Source organism: Terrapene carolina, unplaced genomic scaffold (assembly GCF_002925995.2).
Source record: "Terrapene carolina triunguis isolate 2854851 unplaced genomic scaffold, T_m_triunguis-2.0 Scaffold31, whole genome shotgun sequence".
Classification (NCBI taxonomy): domain Eukaryota; kingdom Metazoa; phylum Chordata; order Testudines; family Emydidae; genus Terrapene; species Terrapene triunguis.
In genome coordinates, this window is record NW_020664382.1 from 7,688,848 (window position 1) to 7,703,788 (window position 14,941).

The 14,941-nt window shown below is 40.2% G+C and overlaps 1 protein-coding gene across 1 annotated transcript in view; it reads right to left on the reverse strand.

The window, feature by feature from the left end:
* SON (SON DNA binding protein) overlaps positions 1–14,941 on the reverse strand; it is a 55,754-nt gene that overhangs the window by 27,656 nt on the left and 13,157 nt on the right. The window contains exons 3-5 of the mRNA XM_029911595.1: positions 8,992–9,155; positions 6,772–6,912; positions 829–1,011 (exon numbers count right to left, since the gene is read on the reverse strand). Coding sequence (XP_029767455.1) covers positions 829–1,011; positions 6,772–6,912; positions 8,992–9,155 — 488 coding nt within the window. The remainder of the gene's footprint in view (positions 1–828; positions 1,012–6,771; positions 6,913–8,991; positions 9,156–14,941) is intronic.

A 14,941-nucleotide genomic window follows, 5' to 3' on the forward strand; every position in this document is an offset into this window, starting at 1 on the left:
ACTGAACTTGTCAAATTTAAAAATATATTAATTCAGTAAGAAACAGCCAGCTAACAGAGTTCTGGCATTAAAAAATAAATGTTACAGGTTTTTGTTTTTAAAAAGAAAAAACCAACACTTGCAGGTGAAATATTTGTTTTGCCTACTATATTTACAAGAAACACAAAATATTACTTTGACTGAAAGTGATTAAAGAAAATTTTTACTATTTCACTATTCTATTTTTTCCACTTTGTTTATTTTGTGTATTTGACAGCACCACTTTATACATAGTCAATTTCTCCTTTACATTTTGTGGGTTTTACATAAAAAACAAGAGAGAAGACAAATATTTAGGAAAATGTGATTGTAAAACTACAGAAATGGGCAGACACAGTCAGGTATATATATGTAGTACTGGAAACTACTTTCAAATCATTTTTTAAATGGATTACATTTCAAGTTGATGTTGATTTAACATTGGTAGGCCATTGATAACTATTGTTTTAGGTTCTCTGGTTCAGGAAGACTAAGCTTGGAAGGTTTTCTTGGCAATGACAAGGGCTAGAAGCTTAGTTTTTATTTTGAAGTGAAAGATTAAATTTCACAGAAACTAAGAGGTCACCCGTGGACAGACGGAAATACCATGGCTGACTATATGCTGCAATAATTAGCACTCATATGAACAGCCTATCTCCAAAAGCCAAAATAGGTTAGCCGATTTAGTCATTAAAAGGGCAAACACTACTGATATGAACAATTTCTTTACAAAGATTACAACTAGATCCCAGAGCGAGCAGGTAACAGCTTTCTTTTTGTAAAATAAGATGTGTTATTTCCCTTCCCTACCTGTGCAAGAGCTGGTTTGGGGAAAACATCATCTTTGCTTTCTTCTTTGCTTTTCTCAACTGGAACCCATTCTCCATAGACACTGTCAGCTTCCTTTTTCCTGTGTTGAGACCCAGATGAGACAGGGAACTCCTTTGTCAAAGTTACCTGATTTTTTGGTGCTGGTTTTACGATAGGAGTGGTCTTAAAGAAAAAGAAGCATTTTACGATTAGGAAATGATAAAGCACAATATGCATACATGGTCCTATTCCATAGAAACAATTACTGTAGGTTTTGTGAACACTGAGTGCCAAACACTATTTCAGTTTTCTCTCCTGAGCTGGTATTAAAATTAAAACTCTAAAGATACTCTGAACTAAAATCAGGAAGATGTTATTTAAAATTTTGAGACTGGATCCTTGTTTCACATATGATGAGTGAAGTGACACCTAAATGGGTAGTTTTTCTTTCAGTTCATAAACAGTGTTAGAATTATTAGGGAGTAAAGGTGCTAAATAAAGGAAAATTATTATTGCTGATGATGAGAACAATACAGGAAATGCCTAATTCTAAAGAATGAAGAAAACATTGATTGCTCTGTGAAAAATCCAACATGTGACTTTGGACCCTTCCCCTCCACATTAAAAAATCATGACGTTCACAAAATAAAAATAAATGCTTCAGCTACATTAATGGAATACTTGTTGTAATCACACAATTAAAATGATTGCTTTTTAAATCTTCTGGCACATATACAGTTTAAGCATTAAATGTGGGGAAAATGCAGGTAAATAAAGAAACTGAAAACTAAGTAACTCAAAGTATCATTTAACAGCATCATCATATCTTTACTTGGTTCTGGAAGAGAATATATTCCTATTCTGTCATAGAGATGACACATTTTGCACTGGTGTTTTATTGAAGTGGACTACCGAAGTAGAATGCTACATATACTTAGTTATGGAATAAAACCCGCAAAAACAGAAGATCAAATGTTGTGTGCCCAAGAAAACCAAGACCTAGATGCACTGTCAAAGCTAGGTCTTGCCACGTGATGCTTATACAGAATATACAAATATAAAAACAACAAAGAGCAAGTGTGCAGGTATCACTGATTTCAACAGTGTACAGTATATCCAAAATAAAGAGAAGACAGAACGAAGGAACATCTAAAGTACATATAAAATTAACTTACTATAGTTCTACAATTAAATTTATACAAAGTAACAACTGTAAGCTATTGTTTGGAAAGCATGTATATAAAGAACAATTATAATTAATACATCAGAAAGATTGTATCTAGTTTTGACTCCTGAACAGTGCCTTCTCTCTCTCCCAAAAAAATTCTAAAAACTCATCTATATTCTGTAAAGCATTCAAGCTATGAATATACTTCTCTCTTTGTTCTAATACTTAGCACTAATATAGTGCTTTCTATCTTCAAATAGCTTTACAATATTATTTATTCCTCAACACTCCTGTCAGGTAGGTAAGATTTAGACCCATTTTTCACATGGGGAAACAGTCAGAAACATTACATGACTTGCCTAGGCCACAGAAGGAAATTTGTGTCAAAACTAGGATTAGGATTCAGGGGTTCTTAATTCCAAGTCTTATGCTCTCAGGTCTCCCCTCTATCTGTGTATTGCAACATATTTTTCCTGCTTGTGGTTTTACGTTATCAGCTCTTAATGGCAGGGGCTGGCTAAGCACAATTCACTTACTGCATATTACTGTACTATATACACTTGTAGTACTATAATAACACCATCTTGATCAAACCTAGCCAAAGAGAAACCTGCTAGAGTTGTACACAGATGACGGATTGATGTCTCGGAGGGGATATTAACAGACTCCACCTCTAGATGAGAAGTCAGGAAACTAAGTGCCCACAAGGTACAGTCACTCTAAATATCTGATCACACTAGCAAGAGAGAACACATTGCCATAAAGAACTCTCCTCACCCTCTTCCCCTTGTACTGCATATTCCTTTTGGGAGATTTAAATATATAATGAAAACCAAATACTATTATATTAACAAAAATAAAAGATTAACAGCAATGAAACCATGGGATCTAATTAAACTGAATCAGTTCTCAGACAGAATACAATATACACTGTCCAAAAGCTACACTATCATCTACAATTATTACCAGAAGCTTCTTCAGATTTACAAAACACATGGCTGATCACCTCACTCTTGGTACAGTTTTTTGTGGATACAGCAAAAATAAAGTCCCAGAGTTCCCTGAGCTGTGTTTAAGGTGATAAAAACTTTTCTTGTATTGTAATAATGCTGACATATAATCCAAAAAATATTTTAGTTTGAGAAGATGCAAACTCCAGCATTTCTAAGTTCCTTGCTATTTATAGCCGTCTGTGTTGCAACTGAGGATTTCTGCATACGAAAATAGTACAGGAAAAAGGGTTTTGTTTGTTTTAAGTGGGATGCCTTTCACTCAGCATGAAGGCAACAGTTCCAGCAGGCAACAAAGATCCTAGAATATTGGTAAGTCTTTCAGAGAAGAGAGACATTCAATAAGCATATTCCATTTTTCTCTGGTACACCCAGTCCATTAAACTCTTCCTCTGTCCATCAGTATTATTTTGAAATGCTTTGTTGTCCTGTATAAAACTAACTAAATCTGTATGATCTGAAGAAGTTTTCTTCCAGTCACTCACTCACTGTAGAAACGCTTCCATTTTGCCATAGAACTTTTTCAGCATTTCCCACCACCCCCCACTCAGTACCTGAAAGAAGTTCCACAACAGTGTGTAAACGATTATGCAGCAAGCCCAAACACTTAGACATTGCCATTCTGAGGTGCTGAATGTCCCCAATAAACAAGGAAGTGCATTTGGTAGATTGATTTAAAATGAAGGCAAGTGATGGAGGATGTGCTCTGTTCACTGTTCTTGACTCTCACAATGGAGTTCAATCAAAAACTTAGCCACCCTAATTAACTACTGTTAAGCCTCTAGTTTCTAAACTGAGCAGCAATGACAGTATCTTTTGCTCAGCCCTCACATGACCGGTGTTTGGTCCTGATCCTGTGAATAGCTAAACACATGAGTAAGAACTTCTCTATACACAGAGAAGTTATACCAGTAGAAAGCAGGGTATGAATTTAAACTACTGGTTATATTGGTATTACTCCTTGTGTGGACAGACTTATTCTGGACATTCATTTTGGAAGGGATTTAAACTAAGCCGAAAAAAAAAGCCACTCTTACTCCAAAATAAGAGTGTCCACATGGTAGATAACTTGGCAAAAAATATACCGAAAACTCTCTGTAAGACCATTCCAAACTGCAGTCACAAGTTTTCCACATATTCAAGAATGTTTTAAAGTGGAAAAAATGTTCTATATTTCATTTTCTTTCCACTCATTCAAACCTGAAAAAACAGCTGAAGGTATTTTCTTCAATCTTTCAAAAAATAAAAAAAATCCACTTTTGGGGAGAAGCCAAACAGGGAAAATTTTACCCCAAAGGTGAATACTTCAGAAAGTTTTGAGCATATGAAAACATGAAACCAACAAAAATATATTTGCATTCTAAACTATAAAGTACCGTATATACTCGATCATAAGCCGGTTCGTTTATAAGCCAACCCCCCCAAGATGGATACGTAAAAACTGGAAAATTTTTATAACCCGTTCATAAGCCGACCCTATAATTCAGGGGTCAGCAAACTTTGGCTCCCAGGCCATCAGGATAAGCCGCTGGTGGTTCAAGATGGTTTGTTTACCTCGAGCATTCGCAGGCACGGAGGTAAACCTAAGTAAACAAAGTGTCCCGGCGCGCCAACTGCTTACCCTGACGGGCCGGGATAGAAACTGGTGGGGAAATTTTTTTGGGGGGGAGAAGCTGGGAGTCAGGGGATAACCCCTGTGACCACCCCCCACATTACCCCACCCCTAGCCCAGGACCCCCACACTCTCCCCATCCCATCCCTTCCCACCTTATCTGGGAAGGACCAGGGGAGGATGTCTCTGACCTGGCTGGAGCTGCTCCGGCAGGCTGGGCAGCACGGCCGCAGACTGCTCCGGCGGGCCAGACCGGGCGGCGCGGCCGCAGCCTGCTCTGAGGGGGGGCCAAGCGGCACAGCTGCAGCCTGCCAGCCCCAGAGCTGCGGCTGCTTTGGAGGCTGGAGGGAGAGCAGTGTGGCCAGAAGCGGAGAGACTCTGGCCCCGCCTCTTCCCTTCTGTCTCTGCTGGCTGTGCTGCCTCTCCTTGCTCCCTCTGTTGGGGGGAAGGGCTGTGTCCCACCTCTCCCTCTCTATACCCGTTCATAAGCCGACCCCCTTCTCTGGTGCTTCCTTTTTTTACTAAAAAAATTCGGCTTATGAACAAGTATATACAGTACTTGCTGCCAGCATAAGGGCTGTATTAAATAAGCAGCAATTATGCAAGGCTACATGCTAGCTTTCTGTATATATGTATCTATCTCTACACCGTTACATTGCCTAATTTATTATTCTGAGCTTTATCTGGGTAACAAATAATACCAGCCTTAAAAACATAATATTTCATTTAATTGTACATTTTTTTATATTCTTCAGGACTTTGATTGCCATACCGTGAAGCCTAGTCAGCACTAGGAGCGGAGAGAGATTCAGTCATGCTCAATAAGGATGAAATCTTCAGAGATTTTAGATAAAATATGAAAAAATCTCTACTGAGCATGTATGAAGTAAGATTTGTCAAGGTGTTATAATTTGGCCATATTTGGTCAGATTTTCAAGGGCACAGCAAGAGGCACATTCATCCCTGATACAAAGGCCACATCCCTGCTAAATTTCAAGTCTCTGATTTAAAGCATAGGGGTGCTAAAGCTGTTCAAAAAATAACAGGTTTCAGAGTAGCAGCCGTGTTAGTCTGTATCCACAAAACGAACAGGAGTACTTGTGGCACCTTAGGTGCCACAAGTACTCCTGTTCTTTTTTCAAAAAATAACAAGAAAACCTAAACGGTTGCCAGAATCTTCTAACATGGGCAAAAAAAGTGTTTTTTCCCTAGGTTCAATTCTCAGAAACAGCTTAACCATTCTGGTTGAAATTTTCCAGAAAAGTATATTCAGCCTTAGGCAGCCATCTGGCATGGAAAACTTCAGCCCAAATGCTTAAAGTTTGGCAAAGTTATAAGCAACTGAAAACATGATCCTATAATGGGAAGTGTCAGGCGACCTCAATAATATACAGCATTCATTACCAGCCCAGGTGTGGTGGTTTTTTTTTTGTTTTTTTTAAAGAATAAAGGCAAATACTGTACTTTGCCTGTATTGCATCTTAAAGGTAGGCACATCTAGGCAGTCTGTCCCCACCCCAACCCCTACATGACGGGCACCCACTTACAGCTAGGTGTAGGCGCTGAAGACACTGAAATTCGCAGGCAAAGCTGTGACCCCCGCTGCCAGCCCAAGACAGCCAGAGCAGGAGCAGCACTGGGGTCTGTGCTGCTTTCCCGAAAGCCAGAGGTGCTGTTTTCACGCTCCCCTCCCCCGACCTGGGGGGGGGGGGGGAGAAAGAGAGTTGTTTTCACCACCAGTGCCCCTCCCACCCCACCCCAATCAGGAGGGGAACAAGCTTGCCCAGGCCAGGAAAGAAGCTGCCTGCAAGGAAGTGCCAGCTGCCTCTGGAACCTGGCATGGAGTGTGAACTGCTGGAGAAAGAAAAATAGTGAGTTTTAATCTAGCGCCAAAAGTTTCTCTTAACTTGGCCATGGACTTCACTGGGTTTTGACCAGTCTCTTACTATGGCATTCAAGTAGGTATGTTGTTGTTGAAATTTTGTTAACATTCCATTGCAAATCCATGTCAAGATAAAAACTATAATTCTGTAACAAACTAAAATTTCCTCCATTGATAAGGGTCACCAAATTTGTTTTTCCTGTACCTACATAAATGTGCTAAAATAAAACAAAATTAACATTTATAATCTATAATTGATTAAAGTACTTACATTTAAGTTGAAAAAAATGGGTTTAGGTTCATTGAGTTTAAAAGGATGATTGTAGAAAGGGCGTTCTTCCTCCTCTTCATCAGAATCATGAGGCTTGTTCACGATCACGTCATCTGTGCTTTGTGCAATCTTCTTGCATTTCTACCAAAAAATAACTCTGAATCAATCTGAACATCTGAACAGAAACATTCCCTATTTCTACAATGACAAATTCGTTGAAATAAATATTTAAAATCAGGAATAAAGGAATTATAAAGGAGGAGTTGATCGTTTGGGGAAATCTTTAAAAAAAATTCAACTAGCATGAACGTATACCTCTGCCATTTACTTGTACATTCTCTATCCATTGAAGTGTGTCCATCTTGTCTAGATAGGCTTTGAGCCCTACTCCTATATCCATCGAGAGCCCTACTATAATCAAAGGGGCTGCATGGAGCTATTTGCAGGATCCAAGGCTCAAATTATGAGCTCTTCAAAAGCACAGACTGTCTCTTATTATGTGCTTGTACAGCACTAGCACCCAGGACAATGGGGCCCCTCTCCTGATTGGGGCTTTTAGGCACCACAACATAAGTGTTTAATAATAGTAGTAGTAGTAGTAGTAATAAATAAAATAAAATAATAAATAATAATAACAGAAGACAGCTCACTTATTTAGTTGACCTGCAAGAAGATTTCCACACAAAATGACTGCAAGGAAAAACCCAAGAAACAATTACTGGTTTTCACTGGCAGTGCAGAAATCTTCCCAGGTGCAAGAGTTTTAAAAGAAAGACTAGGACACCTCTGAAATGTTTTGCAAGTTAGAAAAACTGAACAGGACAATCCCACTTTGCATACTGTGGAAGTGAAACCTAAAAATGTACAGTAAGTGGGGAGGTGCTAAAAATAAATCTATTTGGCAGTCCAAGTTGTTACTCTTCCAAGAATATGTAAAAGCAACTTTAGGGTAGGCAGTAACACTATGACTGGAATATGAGAGAACAAATATTTTCCTGAAAACAACTGGTGGACTAGCATTTAATAACAAATTACTATTTATTACTTATAGACTGGCTTGTACTTTTTGCTCCAGAGGTATCTGTAACTGCATTGGTTTGAGGTGAGTTTGAGAACATTATAAAGTTGGAAATTCTGACAGCCAAAATAATTAATGGTGTTTTTCTGTCATGAAAAGGAGCAAAGAAAATAGTGGCAATGTCACCATTCATCATTATATATTAGTAACAAATTGGAGACATTACATGGCTCAGGGGATTGGTAAAAAGATTTAGAGCCAATCATCTATAACTTATTGGTTCAACTCCAGTTCATATCAACCGCAATCAGAAGTTATAACCATTTGATGATTGTTTGATGGCCTATTCGGAGTTGAGAAGGAGCCATACCACAAAAACTACCATTGCAATGGCACACTTCTTGTCAGTCTCAGCAGAAACCAAAAACTGAATATACTTGGAGACTGTGCTATTATCTGTGTCAAGTCCCTCCAAGTCAAGGTTCAAGCACATCTGTGTCGTGGGGCAATGGGGGGGAAGCCTGCACTGCCACTATACCGTGTTATACTTAATATGTGGATAGTCAAATTTCAGTCTTTATTTATGTGAAATGGCATCTTTTCCATGAACACTAAAATTATTTTATTTCATAAAAAAGCTTAGATGTCAGAACTGTGATAGTTTTTAAAATGACACAATGGCATCTTTGAATAGAAATTTTTCAGTGTGAAAACTTGAGAACACATCCCAGAACTTAGCAAAATCAGACAGCATGAAGTTTCCTGTGACAGAAGAAACAAGGTGCAAAGATTTCTTTCGTGATCTGAACAAAAAGAACTTTAATATACTGCAACTGGTACAGGTCATAATTTTAATCATCAAATTCTGTCCATGGGTATGCATAGGTAAGTCTCACCAAAATCTAGAGGAGCTGAACATGTGCAGTAAAGGATAAAATTTGATTCAGAGAGTAAAAAGTGTGAAATTTTTATATTTTTAAATTATAAAAGTCAGTGACTGACTGCTATAAGATGACAAATATCAAATTTTCAATATTAATATAAGTTGTGAAGAAAACATGATAAACAATTAGGGTTCAATCTTGCAGTCTTCCCACAAGCAGACTTTCAGGAGAATTAAACATACAGAATTACAGCTTGACCAGACACCTAGTTATTAACAGTAACAGGTGGTTAGTTATTTTCAAATTTCATTTCCTTACCTCAGTGAGCTCCTTTATTGTATCTCTTGCTGACTTCTGAGTAACTTTCTCCTCCTTCTTTGCTGGAGCTATAATAGGCAGTAGGCTTGGTGGTAAGGGGACACCAGCCTTAGCACACATGGCAGCTGCATTAGCTTTGGCTATTTCAAGTAGCTGGGCCTTGTCTATAAGAATATTAAATATTAATTAGTGGGCCTTTAAAGATTTCTAAAGGCTAACGTATATGTATAGACATACATATATACCGTATATACTCGATCATAAGCCGGTTCGTTTATAAGCCGATCCCCTCAAGATGGATATGTAAAAATGGAAAATTTTTATAACCCGTTTATAAACCGACCCTATAATTCAGGGGTCAGCAAACTTTGACTCCCAGGCCATCAGGATAAGCCACTGGTGGGCTGAGATGGTTTGTTTACCTCGAGCGTCCGCAGGCACGGAGGTAAACCTAAGTAAACAAAGTGTCCCGGCGCGCCAGCTGCTTACCCTCACGGGCTGGGACAGCAACTGGTGGGGAAATTTTTTGTGGGGGAGAAGCTGGGAGTCAGGGAAGTAACCCCTGTGACCACCCCCCACATGACCCCACCCCTAGCCCAGGACCCCCACATTGTCCCCATCCCATCCCATCCCTTCCCACCTTAACTGGGGAGGATGTCTCTGGCCTGGCTGGAGCTGCTCCGGCAGGCCGGGCAGTGCGGCTGCAGCATATTCCAGCAGGCTGGGCCGGGTGGCACGGCCCCAGCATGCTCCAGCAGGCCGGGCAGCGTGGCCACAGCCTGCTCTGGGGGGGGAGGGAGGGCCGAGCGGCACACGGCTGCAGCCTGCCAGCCCTGGAGCTGCAGCTGCTCCAGAGGCTGGGGGGAGAGCAGCGTGGCCAGAAGCGGAGAGACTCTGGCCCCGCCTCTTCCCTTCGTCTCTGCTGGCTGTGCTGCCTCTCCTTGCTCCCTCTGTTGGGGGGAGGGGCTGTGTCCCACCTCTCCCTCTCTATACCCGTTCATATGCCGACCCCCTTCTCTGGTGCTTCCCTTTTTTTACTAAAAAAATTCAGCTTATGAACGAGTATATACGGTAATAATTTTAGGACCAGTTGCAATACTAAATCAGTTTTTCCACCAGGCCAACCAAACTTTATGAAAGTAAAAACAGCACACACACATACACAAAATATTATTCACACTTTATATATATTTAAAAGTAACATGGAACATTGCATTCACTTTTCCTTCATATCACAGGAGGCATATAATTAAAGAGACTTGCATAGGAGGAAAAAATTGGGTCTGTGCATTTTTTTTATTTTTGCTTCTTTATGGTGTATAAAGGCCTAAAGGGTTCCTTCCCCACCCCCCCACCCAAAAAAAAAAGAGTGTTAGTTTTTTCTGCTTGGTTTTTACTTTAGAAATTCAGGTCTGTGTGACTTGAGAAACAGCGAAACAAAAACTTTACAAGAGTGAGAAAACATGAACTGAGAAGGGAAAAAGTCCTTAAGAATACCTAAAATTCCAGGTGAGTGGGTGGGTGGGTGTGTTTGTGTGTGTGTATGTATTTTGGTCGATGCCTATTTAACTTAATTGACTAACATTTTGGAGACATTGTTTAAAGATTCAACATCATGGCCTCTTATATTAAGGTGAACGTTCACAATATTCATCCTCTAAGACATGTGAAAGGTACTCCCACAAAAACTATAGAAGACCAGAGTTGACATTTCTGATATTTCTCAGGTAAAAGTGAGGGGGAAAGAAGAAGTCATAAAGAAACAAAAATGGGGCACAAGCCCAATTTTTCTGAAATCCTTTGCAGCTCACTTTTAAACTATTCCTTGAAATAATATCTCAAAACACTGAAAGTCAACTAAAAAGGACAATATTAAATATACCGACTATAACCAAAACAATCAGGAATTTAACAAGCATTTTATGTCATAGGTTAAACACTATGAATATATATCTCAAACTGTTAAGAAAATTATTACATATTAAAAAATTTTAAACATGACAAGATTTTGCTTTTTCATGGAAAATAAATGTGGCTTCTAATGTGTAGATGAGTCAGGTAATGGAAATACATGAAGCATATCTGTGTATTCTAATAATTGTGACTCTTAAACCACTTTCCAAAAAATCCTGCAACAACCAAATAAATGAAGTATCACCACCTTAAGCAAGGAGTTACACAGGTAAACCCTCACATATCAGGATGGGATTCCCCTTACTTTTTAAGCAATGAAAAAGATCACACAGCTTCATAGCTTGCAGCTACAGAAAGGCCTCCAAGTGAAGCTTTAAGTGAAACTGCAGCGGCAGAAGCTCACCTCCCCGAAAAGCACTCTCACTCCCCCAGGGAAAGCTGAACATGCTGAGTAGGGGCTACATCTCTGCTCATGCTAAACCAGCTCTTGTTTCCGGATATTTTCTCCCTCCACTGGCTCCAACAATGTGGAATGGATGGGACAAGGCAGCATGCTGAGCTGTTCAACTCTTCATCCTCTCATTTCTTCAGGCAATGAGACTAGCTGGGGTTGGGAACAATTTAATAATCTGCCTCCCTCCCCAAATGCCGTGAATATAAAGCTACTCTAGCACCTGTAGTATGGCTGGCTGAGAGAGGGAAAAGACAAAGGAGTGAAGTGAGGGGCATAAGATGTGGCCCAAGGTGAAGTCAGGAAGCAGAGCACACACAAGGAACAGAAACAAAACTATTCCAAAAATCAGGGAGAATGGATAGGAACAGATAAACCAAAGAAAATATATAAATGACTTATTTATTTTAGGGTGGGAGTATACTGAAGTTTCTTTCAGCTACCAAAATAACTATTACATCTAAATAACCAATAGCAAAAAAGAAACTCAAGAAATATCAACTCCTCACTACAATTCTTCACAGTGGGGATTCCTCCTCTTCCCCAAAGATAAAAATTAAATTGAAGCTCTGCTCCTTGTGGCAGGAAAGAGGCAGAGGATCCAAGAAAACAATGTGTGATATTACTGTTTTTAGCCTTAATTTTTGGTTGGTCTCCATTTTTGCGTAAAGAGACACCCCCCCCAGTCATATCAGAGTCTCAAAATCTGTTGCATCTTGCCACACAGTTGAAGAGCTGTTTTCAGTGCTATAATCATATATGTGATGTTTGGTTATGGTCATGCCCTCAATAAAGAGTTTAAGTTCCTCACATTTCTAGGTAAGTCGTCTTCCACATCTTGATCTGGAAGTCATTCCTGATGCAGGCAGCAATCAATGAGGAGCAAATGAACTTCCATACTACAGCTTTCCAGCATCTGGAATAACATCCCAGGTGTCTTGAGTCTTGCCTCTGACTAAGGCTGCCTCAGTCACCAGTCTTATGTGGAAACGTGTAGTTAACATAATGGATTTCTGCTCAACAACTTGGGAACCAGCTAGTTGCATCCAAATATTGCCACCTTACTATGTGATACAGAATAGAATATAGGAACACTGACAACCTATGCATGGTGGCAAAGTGAGTAGATCTATTCAATATGCTCAGTGATTTCAGCCCAGCATCCTTAAACGGTTCTAACTTAAAAGAAATAGTTTCAATACAGGGAAGCTCAGCTCCTAAGGGAAGTAAGGAAGAGTCACTAGATTTTTCCTCCTCAAGCCCCATGGAAATTTGGAGTGCATCACATGAATCCTCCAGTTCACATCCTTTGTTAATCAGATTACTTGCTCAGTCCTGCCTGTTTTCATATAAAGTAGGAGGTAGTTTTGAACAGCAACAGAGAAGCTGCGAATGAGGTAAGAGAATTAATATGACTGGCAAAGAAACATTATGCTGACTGTAGAGGACTCCCACATGTATATTTTGTTTTCCATTTTCTTAAATAATGTACTATATGCTCTTGGGGAAAAAATGAATCTGGTGAATCACTGCATCTTAACAAAAACATTAAGGCCTTGATACTACAATTACAATGTGTGGGCAAATCCTTGTGCACTTGCACCTGAAGACTCTCAGCCTCAGTGTTCATCATGAGTGCAGGGGTCTGCCTATGTGGAGTAACCTGTAAAATCCTGTACCCTTCACATTTTTCTGCTGCATTTTCAATCAAACTACACACTCGAATCCTCTTGAATCCCCTAAAAGTGCATACTCCATGCCAACAAAAAGTCTGTTATTAAAATTAAACAATTGCTTAGAAGAGATTCCTGATGAATGCTAGGGTTTCACTCTATTATCTTCATCAGAGGCAGAACAAAGTTTACATAGGTCAACACTACACAGCCATGAAAATGACTGACGATAAGAGCATTACTTACCTAAGTCTGTAAGACGTTTAGGTGATCTGCTTGAAAACTTATCGGAAGATCTGGACCTTCTCTGACGGTCAGGTGATCTGCTATAGCATCTTCTTCTCCCAGGTGATCTTGATCTTCTTAGTCGAACTGGTGATTTGCTAGAGCTTCGTCTTCTTCCCACTGACCTAGACCGTTTTCGTCGAATAGGTGTTCGACTTCTGGTCCGTAACCTGAGCACTATTCGGTGATCCCTTGAGTTTGATCTTCTTCTTCTTCTATCAGCAGACCTTGATCTGTTCCTTTGAGATCTTTTGTGTCTCTCTCTTGATAAAGACCGTCTCCTTTTTGACACTGATCTTGACCGAGTCCTCCTTCTGTGTCTTGAACGTGACAGAGAGCGTGTCCGAGACCGATGATTAGATTTAGATTTTGACACTCTTTTACGTGTTACTGACCGAGACCGATTTCGTCTAGACCGCGATTCGCTATCATGTTTTTGTGGTTTGCGCTCAGAGGATTTAGAGCGCTTGCTTCTAGACCTCTGTGAAGACTCTTTGCCCTCTACTTTTTCAACTGATTTGGATCTAGACTTGTGACGTTCAGAAGATTTGGAGCGTTTTCTTCTAGACCTTTGTGAAGACACTTTGCCCTTTGTTTTTTCAACAGATTTCGATCTAGACTTTTGAAGTTCAGGAGACTTGGAGCGGCTACTCCGAGACCTCTGTGAAGAATCTTTGCCCTTTATTTTTTCAACAGATTTGGATCTAGACTTTTGAAGTTCAAGAGATTTGGAGCGGCTACTCCGAGACCTCTGTGAAGAATCTTTGCCCTCTATTTTTTCAACAGATTTGGATCTGGACTTTTGAAGTTCAGCAGATTTGGAGCGGCTTCTCCGAGACCTCCGTGAAGAATCTTTGCCCTTTATTTTTTCAACAGATTTGGATCTGGACTTTTGAAGTTCAGGAGACTTGGAGCGGCTACTTCGAGACCTCTGTGAAGGTTCCGCAACCTCTATTTCTTCAACAGATTTGGATCTGGACTTGTGACCGTCAGAAGATTTGGAGCGGCTACCTCGAGACCTCGGTGAAGAATCTTTGCCCTCTATTTTTTCAACAGATTTCGATCTAGACTTTTGACATTCCAAGGACTCCGGGCGGCTGCTTCGAGACCTCTGTGAAAGTTGCTGAACCTCTATTTCTTCAACAGAGTTGGATCTGGACTTTTGAAGTTCAGCAGATTTGGAGCGGCTTCTCCGAGACCTCGGTGAAGAATCTTTGCCCTTTATTTTTTCAACAGATGTGGATCTAGACATGCGATGTTCAGAAGATTTGGAGCGGCTACTTCGAGACCTCTGTGAAGGCTCCTGAACCTCCAATTCTTCAACAGAGTTGGATCTGGACTTGCGACGTTCAGAAGACTTGGGGCGGCTACTTCGAGACCTCTGTGAAGGCTCCTGAACCTCCATTTCTTCATCAGATTTGGATCTGGACTTGTGACGTTCAGAAGATTTGGAGCGGCTACTTCGAGACCTCTGTGAAGGCTCCTCAACCTCTATTTCTTCAACAGATTTGGATCTGGACTTGTGACGTTCAGAAGACTTGGAGCGGCTACTTCGAGACCTCTGTGAAGGCTCCTGAACCTCCATTTCTTCATCAGATTTGGATCTGGACTTGTGACGTTCAGAAGA